The 15,971-nt window shown below is 52.4% G+C and overlaps 1 protein-coding gene across 1 annotated transcript; it reads right to left on the bottom strand.

Moving 5' to 3' along the window:
* Positions 1-701: 701 nt before the first annotated feature.
* Positions 702-1,579, bottom strand: LOC104264164 (olfactory receptor 51L1). Its single transcript, XM_009821110.2, is given in 4 exon segments — positions 702-904; positions 907-987; positions 990-1,078; positions 1,080-1,579. Coding segments are annotated over 4 exon segments (873 nt in total).
* Positions 1,580-15,971: the final 14,392 nt, after the last annotated feature.

Below are 15,971 nucleotides of genomic sequence, written 5' to 3' on the forward strand. Positions count from 1 at the left end.
TTTAATGAGCAGACAGGACAGGCTGCTGTGGTCAGGTGCATGGCCTGTAGAGTGCATTGAACAGCAACTTGTTTAGACTCCATCAGCCCCTTTACCAGTCCCGCTCCATTTTCCCATGCTGGTTCCTTCCCAATCCACCTGGATCCTTCCTTTCCCTCCTCTTTGTTCCTTCTCCTAAACATCCCATAATACATTTTGCACATTCTCACAAGCCCCTTAAATCATCCCATATAAAGTTTTACACATGCCCCATCGAATATCCAGTACTAAGTCTGCTCTTTCTCAGGGGACCCATGATAATTTTCTTTCCGTCTTCTCAGAAGTTCTGCTTGAACCTCTTTTCTCCTGGCACCTCCATCCACTCCTCAGTCACTGACCTGAAGGTTGTGGTCTGTGTTATTGTCTCTGTTATCTCCTGGGGTTTTGGGTTTGTGTATGTAGGTGTGTTTTGTTATTTTTCATGTCTTTTGTCTCTGTTTATCTGTTGAAGAGCCATTAACCAGATATCCTTACAAACCATGGTACTTACATTGCAGGTATCTAGGTATCCTTTACCTTCCATATACATTTTACCTTTCTTATATCTTTACTTGCCACATATCCTCACATTGGCAGAAGTCTGGCATGTTCCCCTCTCCTGGCTGGTCTTCTTGGGGGTTGAACCTTGCATAAGACAGTTGGCAGTGACCATCATATTGGCTTTACTGACAAATGGCAACCCTGGACTTATGGATCGTTCTTTGGCAGATCATCCTCAGTATCCGTCTACGGATTGCTTTGGTTTTCACGCTGTAAACGATAGGATTCAGGATGGGTTGGAAAAGGAAACGGATGTTGGCTGCGAAAATGTAGGCCTGGAGGGACACGTGTTTGCCAAACCGGTGCATCATGGACACACAGATCAGGGGATAAAAAAGACGAGGACAGCACAGATATGTGAGATGCAGGTGTTGAGGGCTTTGAGACGCTCCCTCCAAGTTGCAATTTCAGGATGGTCTTAAGGATGAGAAGATAGGAGAGGAGGACAAAGATCAAGTCCAAACCTAGTGTGGAGAGTAGCACAAAAAGGCCATAGATAATCTGAGCCTGCATGTTTGAAGATGTCTGGATGCAAACAGTAGGGATGGGAGAGCTTGCTGACCCTGGTGAAACACAGCCGGGTCAGCAGGATTGGGAGTGGGAACTGAACAAGGGCCATCCTCACAATGATTGCCACACATATCTTGGTGGTCACTGAGTTGGTGAGGATGGGGGAATATCCTATGGGGTTGCAGATGGCCACGTAGCGATCGAATGCCATCGCCAGAATGACAGCAGATTCAATATCTGTGAAGGAGTGAATGAAGAACATTTGGGCAAGGCAGGTGCCAAAACTGATCTCTTTGGCCTTTAGCCACAGCATCCTCAGCATGGTTGGGAATGTGAACGTGGACAAGCCCAGGTCGGCCACAGCTACCATAGCAAGGAGTAGATACATGGGTGTGTGGAGGCTCCGCTCTGCCCTGATGATAGAAAGGACAGTCAAGTTCCCCAGCAGTGCCAGGAGGTATGTAGAGCAGAGGGGAACAGCAGACCACATCCGAGTGGTTTCCCATGCTGGAAAGCCACCCAAAAAGAATGATAGGGTCCTGGTCTGGCTGCTGTTGGTCCTGGGTGGGATGAAACAAGGATGCTCCATCTCATCCCTGAATAGCTGCCCTGGAACGAAAGCCAGCAGGGTCACAAACCACGCACAGGCAGTAAGAAATAGGGACAGTCTGGGAGCCCTTCAGTCTGAAGCCTTGGATCAGAGGCATCACCAAGACCAGAAAACCTGTGCTACAGCAAAGCTTAGCTGGAGATGTACTGAAACAGTCTGAGCATGCTCACCTCCCCCTGCATGCACGCTCTGACACAGAAACCATGCACAGACAGAAAACATATGTATGCGTTGCATGCCCGGTGTAGGCAGGATCTAGCTCTGGCTGCCTGGTATAGCAGGGGAATAAACAACTTAAAACCAAAAAAAAAGTCCATGAGTGCTTGTGTAAATGCAAATTGAGAGAGGGAAGGGACATTGCAATTAGAGAGGGCTGATCTTGAATTTTGTGCTTTGCTGGGAATCTCCAGTGAAAGAAGAGGAGCTGATAATGGATCAGATACTGGTCTGCCTGTGGAAATATAGCAACTTCCTTAGGAATGGAGACCAGTAGGGCCTGGCCCTTTTAGACCAACAAGACACAGGCCATCTACAAACACACGGAGGGAAAAAGATTTACTTAAGCTGACGGATAGTGATTACTCACAAAGCAACGTGTGTAAATTGTACACAGATAAAGGTAAGCTGGAAATTACCAGGACATTGTATCAAAGCAGGAGGTCTCTGGACATCCTCCCACTAGAAATACAGGGAGGAGAGATGGATCTGCTTTTACAGAAAGTTTTCTTTCTGTAAACTCATGCTGCCTCATGCTGCCAGGAAGGATGGGGACAGGACTCAAGGACTGTAATCTCTAGAGTCTTCTCCCCACGGTACTTGCAGGCTTTGCTGCGTGCCTAACTTGGGTCCTCACGCCTGTCTTTGAAGGACCATCTACCACAGGGTATCGACCTGTAAGTCTAGAAAAGAATTTGAAACAAAAAACTGTAAAACCATTACCTTTAGAAATATCTAGATCTATCTGTCCATTCAGAAAAATTGCAGAAATATTGTTGTTCTTTCCTCAAATTCATAAAGCTTCTATTCCACAGCATCTCTCTGCCCTTCCCTGTCTCAGTGTACAGGTTTCTGGCCCCGTGCAGCACCCTTGGATAACTGCAAAGACAGAACAAGTTCCATGGATCGACCTGGGCTTGCACAAGGCTACAGACTTCAATGTGTGGGAGTTTTCTCTAGTCCTCAAGAGAAGCTTATCAAAGATCATCCCCTACATTACATGGAGGGGAAGGAGGAGGAGTTATGGGAGAAAGTTATCTTCAGACACAAACATCTGACAGGATCAGTTAAAGCAGCCGTAATTCCCAGTTCAGTCTCCACGCTGAGAGTACAGGAACTGTCAGAGGTCATTTTTAATTGCCCTAAATTTCTGGTATGCCCCATCTCTTCCTCCACAGCTCTGACTGTGCTTTACACAGACTGTGCTAGACGGATGCTGCATCAGTTGCGTGCATGAAGAACCGGGGAACCTCCTTGTCTCATCCACATTTTATGCAACAAAAAGGCACACTCCCACCGCAACATGCACTGGAGCAAGGGAGTATCGCTATTTTAAGCAGGCAGAGCGTGAGCTGGGTCTGGACTGGCAGAATGCAAGACCTTCCCAAATTTGAGATCAGGTCCATACTAAGCTCTCACATGTCACAGCCTGTCAGGAAGAGCACAACAGAAGGGTGAATCTTTTTGGTTGCTTTTCTAAGTGATGACTCATTTTAACTCTTACAGTTTTATGTACTCTGGAAAAAGACAAATTCCACCGATTCACCCCAGGATTTCACTGAGAACAAGTGTCCTCACAAAGCTGTGAGTGGAAAAGGGGCTGCACCCTGCTCTAGCATGGAGAGTGGTTCTCTGAGCAGATGCAGGGCTGCATATTCCCCTTTGCAAGCAGGGAAACGTGAGAGTTTGGCATCTCTGAGAGGTCCCCGACTCCGTGCCAGCCCTCTTGAAAGGGGACAGAGCCCAGCTCCTTGGAGCAACACCCTCCTCGGGTAGCTGAAATGAGCCGGCGCACAGGAGGGTGAGAGGGGTGTTTGCAGCTGCAAGCATCATGGACCCCGTCCACGTCTGCCAGGAGTCGGGACCGAGCCCTGGTCAGTGGCACAGTGCAAGCTTCCACGACGGAGCAAAGAGCCCACTCACCTGCCCCACTCACGACCATCCTGAGCTTCCCACCGGCTCTGCTGCGAGGAAGCAGCCTGCTCCTGACCCTCAGGGCTCACAGCAGCAGAGGATTTATGGAAGACCCCCGAGCAATCCCCCCGTGGGAGAGGGCTGGCCTGGGAGCAGGAGGGCTCTTCTCTTCTCAGTGCTCAGAGCAGATGCGTTAACCCCCACAGCACCAGGTCCACCCTGGCATGCAATGCAGCTCTGCACCGCACCATCTGCTGATGGCGGCAGGGGATGCACCCTGGAGACCCCTTCCAGAGATGTCCTTCTCCTCCTCCCGGCACCCCCCTCCCCAGAGAGCCAGGCCAGGCATGGTTTGGGTAAAGGAGCTCCAGCTCTGTGGCAGGGTGGTTGGCAGATGAGTCCTAAATGTTGTTCCCAGCCCTACTTCAGTTCTGTGGATGTGGAAGGAAACCCTGGAACAGCTCCCTGGTCTCTGGAGCAGACCAGAGCTATATGGCCTTGTGTCCTGTCCCCAAAAGTGGCCTTAGGCAGATGCTAAGAAAAGAATGTAAGAACAAAGCAAGTGTGCTTAGTAATTCCTCAAGCACCTCCCCAGCCCTCAGCAGTTTGTTGTCTAGGGCATTCCTGAGCCAGAACCGGTTCATATATATGTAATAGCTCAGGAAGAACTTTTTCTTCCTGAATTTGAATTTTGGTAACTGCAACACATAATGGCAAGAAGATGTAGAGCCACCACTTTATGCTTGTTCTGAACACATTTCTTCGGAGGGCTCCTAATTCCTGTACTGGAAGAGACAGCGTACACTTGATCCCTGCCACCCATCTCGGAGCCATTCAAAGGTGGCTTGTGCTGACACAACCAAAAGCAGTGTCCATGGTGTGACAGCTGCCTTCCTGACCGGTGCAGCATGCTATCTTCAGTATCAGGTCACACATCTTTGTTCTCCAAGATGTGCCGAGTTTGCCTTCCAGGAACACCTGTCTCAAGCTCTTTGGTCCCTGTGGGACCCACATCAGCATGGTCCAACATCTGCATCTCTGTCCTCTTCCACCTTCCAGCTTTCTTCTCCTTCACCCACTGTTTCAGGACCAACATCCATGTCCTGCTGGCCAGCCTGGACCACCCTGGCCTCACTGGGTATGGGGTGAAGACCAAGGACATGTTGGCACGGGGTTTTGGCTTGCTCTGTTAGAAGCAGTGCACCCTGGAGCCCAGCACTGCTCTGGCAGGTGAGGCCAGATGAGCCTGCACTCAGCAGCCTCCCCCCTGGCTGTCCCCAAAATGCCTCCCTGAGCATCCCAGCTCCCTCCAGCTGCCCTGGGTCACTCTGAGATCCTGCAGTAACTCACCCAGCTTTCAGTCCTCTCGTTGGGGTGCTTTGGGGTGTGGCACATCGTGAGCCCCTGAGTGCAGCCACTGGGGCGGTGAGAGGGAAATGGGGTTCGAGTGAGCACTGTGAGATGGTCCTCAGGGACCAGGGCATGAGCAGGCACCTGGGGGACACGCTGAGTTGGGCTGGACCAGAAGAGGTGCTCTGGGACATCCACCTCCATTCCCACCACTTCTTTGTGGGTTTTCCACACACAGACCTCTTGCTATGCCCTTATCGTGTGACAGCGGACACTCCTGCAGTGTCGCAGTTACACTTTAATCCGGAAGGTCAGCAGCATGTCTAGGTATGATTTAAATCTCTCAGCCCTCAGAAGGGTTCTTGTGAGAGGCAGAAGGTTCGTGGGGGTCTTCCTAAATCTTGGAATGGATTTAACCGCAGCACTTGGTGCACTGATGGATGAAGCATTTTGAAAACAACATACTAACAATAATAATAATAAAATAAATGCCTGGGAGGGTTTCATTTGGCTAGAGGAAGTGATGAGAACAAAATGCTTTAATAGCCATTGTTGGTGAGGGGGAGAAATGGAATATTTAGTGCTGAACATTGTAGCTCAAGAGCCTCAGCGTGGATGAAGATGGTCAGATTTCAGTATCTAAAGTTATATTTATTACTGTATTCTTTGGGGCCTGTCTTTCCCCACCAGTAAAATAGTAATGAAGAAATACGGTGCACAGGGATACGGTGAATGTGTTTTTATTGCAAGGATGAATTCTGTTAGGAAAATCTTAAATATCTAAGCCGTTTGCATTTGTGCAGTCATTTTGATGGAGGTTTGTTACCGCAGCCATCAGAAAGCCCCCGGCTGACCGCGGGGAACAAGCCAGGCTGGAGACGGCAGCCGCAGCAGCTCTGCCGCTGAGCACCAGCCCTGAGGTCTCCGAGACTCTGAGACTGATCGCAGCGTGTCCTGTGGTGGCCCAGGAGTGGTGGCAGATGCCTTATTTTCAGAGGGAACTGAGATAAGCAGACCATATTCCCATCCTGGATACATCCTGGGTGTAAATTCCACACAGCCACGCACAAAAACCGCAGTCCACGTGGGCCATCACGAGGGAATGTTGCTCACCGCTAGCTCAGGCACCACCACTGACTCTTCTCACAGCCGAGGGGACAGCAGCGGTGTACAGCCCTTTCTTTCCCTCTGCCCTGGCCGAGCAGAGGCACAGCCCGTGCAGGCTGACTGCAGACTTGCTGCAGCACTGGTAACCCCTGCTGCAGGTTACTGCATCGGCCAGGACCTCATCCCAGTGCCTGCGCCTTGCTCCCAGTTCCTCCAGTTGAGATGCAGGGTTAGGGGGTGGCAGATAAACTCCCTGAAAGGGCAACCACACCTGCGCCAGGGCATACACACACAGCGCAGCAGAGCTGAGCCAGTTTCTGTAAACCAAGGCACCGGGAGGTGACCTGGAGCTTTCCCAGTCCGCAGCAGCTCCAAATGGGTCTGCTGTCTCTGTGGCCGAGCATGCAATGAGAAAGTATCAGCCTCTCAAATGCTTGTGCCTGTGGGTGATGCCCATTAAAAAGAGGTGTATGTGAGAGTCCCTGAGTGCTGCTACAGGGTCAGAACAAAGGCTGAAAGGGGTACAGGGGAGGAAAAGGGAGGAACTAGGGAAAAGTCTGTCCTTGCTCATCTCCTCAGACCCGGAAGATGTGGGAAGGGACTTGGTCCCAGCCCAGAAAAGACAGAAAATGCAGTAGCCAGATGTCTTGCTCTTGATGGAGACGGGGTGAAGCCCTCCTCCTGGGAGTCAGCTGCCGAGAAGGCAAAACTGGATTTGCCAGCAGAGAGCTTTACTAAACTGGGGAAGGGGTTCACTGAAGCAGCACAGCTTCATGCTGTGCCGGCAATAGGGCAATAAGGCATTTATCGGGGCAGGGAGACACCGTCCTCACCCCTTTCTCAGCTGGCGGCCCCGCACACGTGCCTCACGCTAATGCCCAAGGTCCGTTTCTTTATCACCAAGGTCAGCTCAGGAGCAAAATTCACGCCCAGTCGGATGGTCTGCTGTGTGCACAGGGAGCAGCGAGCCCCTCGCAAGGCTCTCCGCTCCCTCCCCGGCCCCACTGGGCTGTTTCTGATGCTGCTTTGTCCCCACGAGAGGATTGACCCCGTGGGCTGGAGACCTGCAGCGGGTGATTTGGGGTGGTGGGTGCAAGGTGCTTTCACACACCTTGCTGGTGTGCAAATGAGAGTGCAAAGCACTGGGGAGCAGCCGCACTGCTGCTCTGGCTTCATGTTGGTAACATTCTGGAAATCAGTGGGATAAGTCAAGCCTTGGAGTAGGTGAGGCAGCTCATTCCCCCCAGCTCTGCTCTGCACTCCTCGGCCCTTCGTCACACGGGGAACCAAACCTGGGTTGTACTTCTCAGAATGGCTTTGGATTAAGCCCCAGATTAGCAGTGGTTAGCAGCAAACACAGCCTGGATGGAAAATCTGCACCCAGATTGGGGAAGGGTTTGGGGCGTCCGAATCCTCTGGATGGAAGAGGAATTTGGGGCATCCGAATCCAGAGGAAGCCATCCGGATTCCTCTGGAAATCCCAGTGACTGATGGGAACATGGTCTGGAGGGAGCCCTGGTACCACCAGGCATCTCCCTGCCCCATGCTCGTGGGCTGGCAGCACAATTGGGTGTCCAGGGCTGTGCCTCAGTTTCCCCTCTCACCCCGTCCTGCCCTGCCGTTTGGCCTCGGCACGCCGTGGGGTTTCACCGACACTAGAGGGAGCAGGAACCCTCCCACGGCAGCGGGTTTGCCACAGTCCGAAATTGCACCCGCCTGTGGACCCGTGCAGGGCATGGGGTCTGCCGTTGTGGGTCCGGGCCCCCGCATCTGCAATGCACCTTCCCCGGGGCAAAGCCAAATGCACAACTCACGCAGTGCCGCAGGGGGCTCGCGGGGAGGCAGAGGGTCCTGGGGGGACCAAGCCGGGTCTGCCCCAGCGACTCTCCCAGGGTGGCTTGGCCAGCCTTGCTTTTCTTTCCCCCTCCCTTCCTTAAACCCGTGCCTCAGTTTCCCAGCCTGGAAAAAGAGGGTTTGCTTTCATTTGCATCAGCCCAAAGGTTTGTTGCTTTTTTTAGGAATGAACCGGCACAGGGGTTGCTCCCAGGAGTGCCACATTTCAAACATGAAGGAAAAGGCGCTTCCCAGGGCAGCAATGGTGCCTTGAAATCCTGATTGTGTGCCTGTTTGGAAGGGGCTCATGTAAAACACCAGCTCCTGGGATGACAGGAGATCCCAGGTGAATTTTGTGCCTTACGATACACTGGAGCTCAGTCTGGACAGCGTAATGCTTCCGAATGCAAATGTTTTGTGCTCTGAATCACCCTAAACCACATGTACCCAACAGCTCCTCAATCCCAGTGAAAGAGGCCAGCGTTAAGGCACATGCAAGAGCCTGCCCCGAGCACAGCAGGCTCAGTGCCCGCCTGCAAGGAGTCGTGCTCAGTACGGTCGAGAGGGCATTTCACAAACACCACATTGGCCTGGCATCAATTTCCAGCTGGAATGCTAACGAAAGTCTGGCTAAGGAAGATTATATCTTGCTGTATCCCTGGTGTAGGAGCCGGGCATGGGACGGCAAACATCCCCCTTTCTTGAGGGGGACGCTGCTCTGCCACGAGCATTTCGTGACACTTTGGGTGCAGCTGCCCTGCTCGGTGCCTCAGTTTCCCTGCAAGGAGCTCTGCCTGCCGGCCAGTGCAAATGAAAGCAGGGGAGCCCTCTGATCCCGCCTTTCCCTGGGAGGGGAGGCAAAGTGGTGTGCTTCCCTCTCCTATGGAAATAGGAAAGGTTTCAAAAGCAGCTGGCGCATTTCACTCCCTCTGCCAACACACAGACTTGCAACAGGGCAAGAGGGGAGGATGGAGAAGAGGGGCTGGTTATCAGGACATGTCCCACCGTCCCTTTGGGAATATGAGTCACCTGAGCCTGCCATGGGCTCTGCCCAGGGATGGAGGGCAGTCATGAAAACCACGTTGCTGCGGGGGTGAGCAGCCCACACTTGCCCAGGTGACCCAGAGCCTCCCTCTCTCTCCTGGTTCTGCTAAGAATAATAATAAAAAAAAATCTATATATTTTTCAGCTGGTTGCCACACTGCCTCAGCAGAAATATTTTCTGCCGCGTCAGAAGTCTGACACAGCATAAAAGGGAATGCTGCTCCTCAGCCAAGGGCTGCCTTATCTCTGCACAGACGGGCTCCTGTTTGTGCCGCGCAAGTTATCGCCCCGCCGCAGCCCCGTGCTGCAGCCGGGCTGGGAGAGGCTGCCGTGACTCAGCACCCTGCCGCGGGTGCAAACTCATTGCACTCGATTTATGATGGGAAAGCCCACCACAGCAATACGGCAGAAATAGCTAAAACATCCCGCTGCAGAAAACAGGCTTGAGTCCCGGGCATGTGAGTGAGAGCCACGTCTGAGACTGCTAGGCAGGCGATGCTGGCGTCAGAGCTGCCTTTTTGCCTGGATGTCTGAAGAGGAGCCTCGAAATAACGTGTCCCTCTGGGCTGGGGTGAGACAGGGTCTGTGGGACGTTCCCCGACCTCGGTCTCAGCTCAGCCCTTCAGAGATGCTGTTACTTGGGACTCCCTGGGAGAAAGGGGCTCTGCCTAGTGCATGACGCTGGGATGATGGCTTGGTGCGGTGGGGACCTGAGCAAAATTGCGGAATCACAGAATCACTAAGGTTGGAAAAGACCTGTAAGATCATCAAGTCCAACCATCATCAGTAACAACCTTCAGGCCAGTCCCTGGTTCACCCACAGGTTCTGCAACCACAGAGGTGCTGGGATGAGCTGCCGAACACCAGGGCCTCTGCTGGGACAGCTGGAGAGAGGCTCTCTAAGGGCTGCCCCACACACAGGATTTTGGTGCACCAGGCAGGGCATGGGGCTGCTTTCCCTTGTGAGGGGTACATGGTACAGGCAGCCCTCAAACAGCTGCTCAGTGGCTGCAAAGGGATTGCCCCAGGTGCCATCCCATTTCCAGAGCCACTTCTTCTACTTGAATAAGCAGTGGGGGCCAGGTTGGTGTCCAGTCTCCCTTTCTGACTTCCTAAAACCAAGTCCCGGCAGAGAAACAGGTCTGGCTCTGTCCATTGCCAGCATTAACATTTTGAAAGGCATCAGGGGAACGTAACCCATACAGAAAATGTGTCCCTGACCCAGCTGGTCCTATGCCACAAACAGGAGGAGAAAAGTCCATGTCTGAGCTCAGCAATCCACTTCTTGGTCCCATAGGAACCTTCCTTGCTCACAGGGCCACCTTTCATTAGCAAGCGCCCTGGGACTGTAAGGTCTGTGACACAGCTCTCGTGGTTCCCATCCAGTGCTGGGGGCTTTTTTGGGGGGGTCTGTGCTAAGGGAGCCTCTGCAAAGCAAAGACGGGCAGAGCCAGCTAGACCTGCAGCAGGCATAGTGCTGGGAGGACTGGCTAGGTCCCTTGGAGCTAACCTGCTCCTTAGAAAAAAGGATGCTGCAGTCTTGTTAGGGGGGGAAGTGAGGCCATTTGCCCTTACTCTGAAGTCTCTGGGGTTTAAATGTGTGGAGAGGTACCTACTCTCCATGCTGTACTTCTGCCCAGCGCGGGTACAACCAAGCATCTTCCCGGAGCAGCGGGCTCCTCTGCTTGTCTCGCAGCAAGACTCGGCTCATTTTGTCCAAGGAGCCCTGGGCTCCCTTAGTGACCGCAGGTGAGGACAGATGTGCGGAGGCCAGAAGAGCAGCCTTACCTTTCAGGCGTGAGCGCTGCCCAAGGCACGAGCATGGGCAAGGGCTGTGGTAAGTGTTGGAGGAAGGCAGAGTTGGACACCATTAGCAGCTGAGCGAAGGAGGCGGCTGGTGCCTGCTCTTGAGATTTGGAGCCACGCGTGCCTTGAGAGCACTGCAAAAGTCCCATGATCTTCAGAGCCAGAGGTTTCACGCTTCTTGTCTAAGGTGCTGAGGATGGCCTCCAACCTGCCTGGCACTGCTGGCCTCCCTCCTGCGGGGGTTTCCCTCCCCAGCCCGTCCCACAACAGGCGAGCCCGGACCCTCTGTGCTCCACAGGCTGATCCTGACCTCCTCTGCCAGCACCTATTCAGCTCTGTGCCTCTTCCCTTCCTGGGCCTGTAAAGAACCCAGGGTTCAGCCCTGGGCAATGGGTCTTTCTGGCCACTTTCTGCTCTCCTGAATTGACAGCTGTGAGTTTGAGCCCTGCATCAGCAGAGCTGCATTTGCAAAAAAGCTGAGTCCAGGGCAATTCCCCACTGACCTGCCAGACTGCGGAGTCACAGGAAGGCAAAGGCACCGGGACAGCCCCCAACTCCAGACACTGTTTGTGCCCACAGGACCGCAGGGATACTGCAAACCACCAAGGATCAGGGCTTTCGGATTAGCCACAGTTCAGCTGAGTTGCCAGCGGGAGACAGGAGTGCGGCTGCACTGCAGGATTTTCATGTGTGAGCACAGGGACGCAGTGTCACACGCAGGGCTGCGTCAATGCCTGAGAGCTTTTTACTTTGTAGGTTTCCTAACCAGGGCACCATAATTCATGGCACTGTGTTATCCTGTGTTAATCACTTATTTCATCTGCATGGGCAGGAGACCCCAGAAAGGGCCTTTTCTGTGGGTCTGATTTTCCATCCCTTTCTCTCTCCTCTGCTCACCTTCTGCTCTGGCAGTGCCCAGGGGCCCTGGGGAACAGACATTTAGGGACACTCATGTGGCTAGAGGAGCAGAGGGGAGGGCTTGGTGACTAAGAGTCAGCTCCCACCCTCCTGACCAGCTGTGTTGGTACACACTTTGCTCTGGTGTGAATGCTGCCTTTGGGCACTGGGCAGTGATGAAGAAGATCCTGAAATCCTGTCCTGTAACACCTCTCACCAGCCCTAAAAGAAAAAATGATAGGACAACCCAATTTACCCCATAGATACCAGGACTGCACACTGGTGTGACTAGCAAATGGCAGCAGCTGATGTGCGGATGGAGGTATGTCTGTACGGCTGTCCGTACGGCAGCAGGCAGCAGAGCCGGACCCCAGCCCCACTAATAATGCAGCTCATTTCTGCTAAATCCAGGGGCAGAAAACAGCCTGTCACATCTTGAGCACGGCCGGGCGCTGGCTTTTATCTCGGGTTGCAGTGAGGGTGGCGAGGAGCTATCTGGTGCGGGGCTCGCAGGGTGTGGGCGGCAGTGGGCTGCCCATGGGTGATAGAGGGGGAGCTGGGCACGGCCAGGGCGGTGGGGTCCCAACCAGCCTCTGTCAGGCTGATAGTTGGGTGTTGTGCTACATTGCTGTGGCCGGGCATGTTACACCGGCCGCAGCACGGCAAAGCGAAGCAGAGCCCTGCTCTGGGAGAAGTGGTGCTGCGATGGTGCAGCACGGTCCAGCAGCAAAGTGTGCACTGTGCTGCGATGGAGACTCATCACACACCTGGTCACAGCTGGAAAACCCCATCAGGCTCCCTCAACCCCTGCCCCATTGCTCTTCTCCTCTGCACCCTGGGAAGTGCTGCACCGACCACGTCCCTCACTCCAGCTGTCCCACTCGGGTGTCCCCTCCAGCCCAGACCCCGCGCGGGCTCGTTTTGCAGCCCAGGGCAGAGGTTCTGGTAGGAGGCCACGGGCTGGACCCTCTTGCCAGGAGCCTGTGTCCCTCTTGTGCTGAGCAGATGAATACCCCAGCGAGGGTGAGGCGTGAGAGCAAACCATCAACTCAGTTGTAGGCTGGAAAAACATTGCCTTAAATGAGACTGTCTTGGAGACAGCTCATCACGAATAAAAAAGCTGCTTTTGCCTATTTCTGGGTTGCTTTTGCCCAAGTTCTTGTGTTGAGGGATAACTCAGAAGCTGATTAATTAAATCTTTAGCTTTTCCCTGAATATCCTGGCTCTTACGCCTGACCTTGTGCCTCTCATCCCTTCACCTTCCTCAGCTCTGAACACCCCACAGCCTATGACACTGGCCTGGCTTTAAGGCTGAGTATGTCCTGGTGAATCCCTTTACAGGGATATAGGGACAGGGAGGTATGAACAGGGTCATGTCACATCTCCTGCCATGCCCTGGAGGTCCTCTGTGCATTTCTGTTGCAACCAGTCCCCAACCTCCAGACAGTGCCCCCTGAGACCCAAATTTCAGACCCAGGAGATTTCCTACAAAATTAAAGCAATACAGTAAAAGGCTCTAAGTCAATTAAAAGACGGAGGCCCACGCTTGCATGGTAAGTAAGTCATTATGTAGCATGAAATTCAGGCCAGAGCAGTCAGAGCAAGGGGTGCTCTGCACCTCTTGGAGTCAGACCTAAAGGGTACAAAGGGTTAAACCTGGATCCTGAAATCAGAGATCCACGTTAGGGGCAGAGAGGCATTCATGTAACCTGCAGTTATATTTTCTCTTAGTTTATTGTTACGGCACAGAAACAATTTGAAATGTCTTTGTGTTGAAAGCAGAGTGCCTCGGGCGATGAGCCACAGCTAAATTAGATAACTCTCCTCGCGGTAATAACATCAAGCTCTCTGCCTGCTTGCTGCAAAACTTCAATCTGCTCTGGATCTCCACCGTGGTGCACCCGTAGCTCTTCTGTTTGTGGTCTTTCCTATTCTCCCTTTCCCTCCTAAGGAAAAAAATTGCATTTTCAGAAATTCTCCTTGGCTTTCATGTTCAGGCTAGTAACCAGACAGTCCCAACCAGGGAAAGCTGTATAAGTCATGGTGATTCAGACCAGCCTGCTGCTGCTCTGCATTCCCCTGAATTTGTCCTTGACCACATCCTGAATGAGTTTATAGCAGCTGCTCCCCTGGTTTCCTGCTGGTCTGTGAGCATTATGTAAGGCTTTGCTCTGGTCCCAAATCTGGGGTTCACCTGGACGGTATCCTGAAGTCCCCTTTTGTCCCAAGCACCATTTTCTGGAGCAAGCCTTTACAGGGTACCTGTGTTAGCAGTGTGGTGGTGGAAAGTTAGCTCTGGCCTTCAAGTTAAATCAAGGCACCAGTACTAGACTGGACACAGCCAAAAGGACGAGTGAGGTAGGAGTAGTCTGAAGCTCATATATAAATTTACAGCCCAGACTGGCTGTAAAAGGTCGTTGCTACTATGGACTGTCCACATCCAGAGGCATACAAGTCTCTGATATGACCCTAACCCGATTAGCTGGCTGATTCACCTGCTATTATTCCCTTTCTATGAGTGCCTGTCCTATGGGATTTAAAGAGTTTAAAGAATTGCTGTGGGTATAAAACAAGCCATTAAAAGGAATCAATACGGAAGAGCAGCACCAAATGAGCTTGCCTCGATGAAACAGCTGGAACGACTTCAGCCTCTCTTCCTCCTGTTTCCTCTGCCTTCCCCCTTCCCCTTTCCCTCAGCTCTTTGTGACCATCATTAACCACCCTGTGAAGAAGCGGTCCTGCTCCCGCAACTGCACCGGTAAAACCAGACCCTGCACGGGTCAAAGCGTGGGACCAGGACCTCAGGTTTCTCGCTACAGGCAACGTCTGTGCCTGCTTTTCTGCAGAGTCCAGAAAACCAGCACTTATTAATCACATTTTTTTAAATATTAATACTGCAGTTAATACTCTCCTCCAAGCCTCTGTGTTTGATGTTGTCCCGCTTGTCCCAGCTTCACACTCCTCCTGCTCTCTGCCACCCCTCCCTGAGCTTTTTCATGCTGCTGGTTCAGATGCAGAAGAAAAGCATCATTATCTTCTCTCTTTTAAAGTTCAGCTCTGCAGAGCTGAAAATGAGACTCCTATCACAGATGAGGCAAATGCATTGCTAATAATAGACCCAGATGTAGCTTGGATTTTATTTTCAATGTGGGTCTGCCAGGAAATGCAGACTAAAGGACAAGAGAAGTTATAAATGAAAAGACCATGCTAGGTCATTTATTGTCATCCCCCAGCTGAGCGTACAGCTGTTTTGGTCAGCTCTGTGCTCAGTTGTATGGGCTGGCTGACTCGCATGATGGGAATATCTGCATGATGGGAATTTAGGCTTGCACATATTTGATTTCACTCTTTGAGTCCTGTCTTATTGAAAACTGACAACTTCTGAAGTCGTCAGATCTCCTTAAGAACTGAAGGCGTGTGACCGTGTGCCTGCTCTTTAGGTAAGGAACTAAAGCAAGCGCTGGCCACCTGCACGATAGATTTATCTGCACTGAGCAGCCTCTGCTCCACGCTGTGTTATCAGAGCACTCTGGCGGCTCGCTTGCTGCTGAAAGGGGCCTGTGGGCCTTGCCTAGGATTCAGAAATTCAGAAAAATTAATAATGCCTCCTAGGACGCTGCGGCAAGGAGCTGAAGCATGACTGCAGACGTGAACCGCCACAACTGGATCGTAGTGACGGGCTTGTGCCACTGCTCAGCGTGGCTCCGGTGAGATCAATGGACCAGTATCGATCTGTAACTGGGATGGGTCAGAGGTCTGGATGAAACCTCCTAGACTGCCTACAGACAGACCCGAAGTCCATGGTCTTGTCAGGATGCCCTACACCTCATGCATCCTGGCTTTCTCTTTCTGAGCATGGGAGCACAACTTCACCTGAAGGCTGAAAAACAGGAAAACACCTGTGTAGTTCAACGGGAGAGTGACGCCCAGAGTCAACCAAAAGCCTTTGGTCAGACCCTGAGCTGGTGGGAATGGATGTTGCTGGTCTGGCTGTAACACCGTGGGTCCTGCTGTCCTTGCGCAAGGCATTTAATCTCCCAGCAGGGAAAGGCCAGTGAAGTGCCTGCCTTGTTAATACTGTATGCACATCAAAAGAGCCGAGGAG

The sequence above is a fragment of the Gavia stellata genome, chromosome 1 (assembly GCF_030936135.1).
Source record: "Gavia stellata isolate bGavSte3 chromosome 1, bGavSte3.hap2, whole genome shotgun sequence".
In the NCBI taxonomy this organism is placed as follows: Eukaryota; Metazoa; Chordata; class Aves; order Gaviiformes; family Gaviidae; genus Gavia; species Gavia stellata.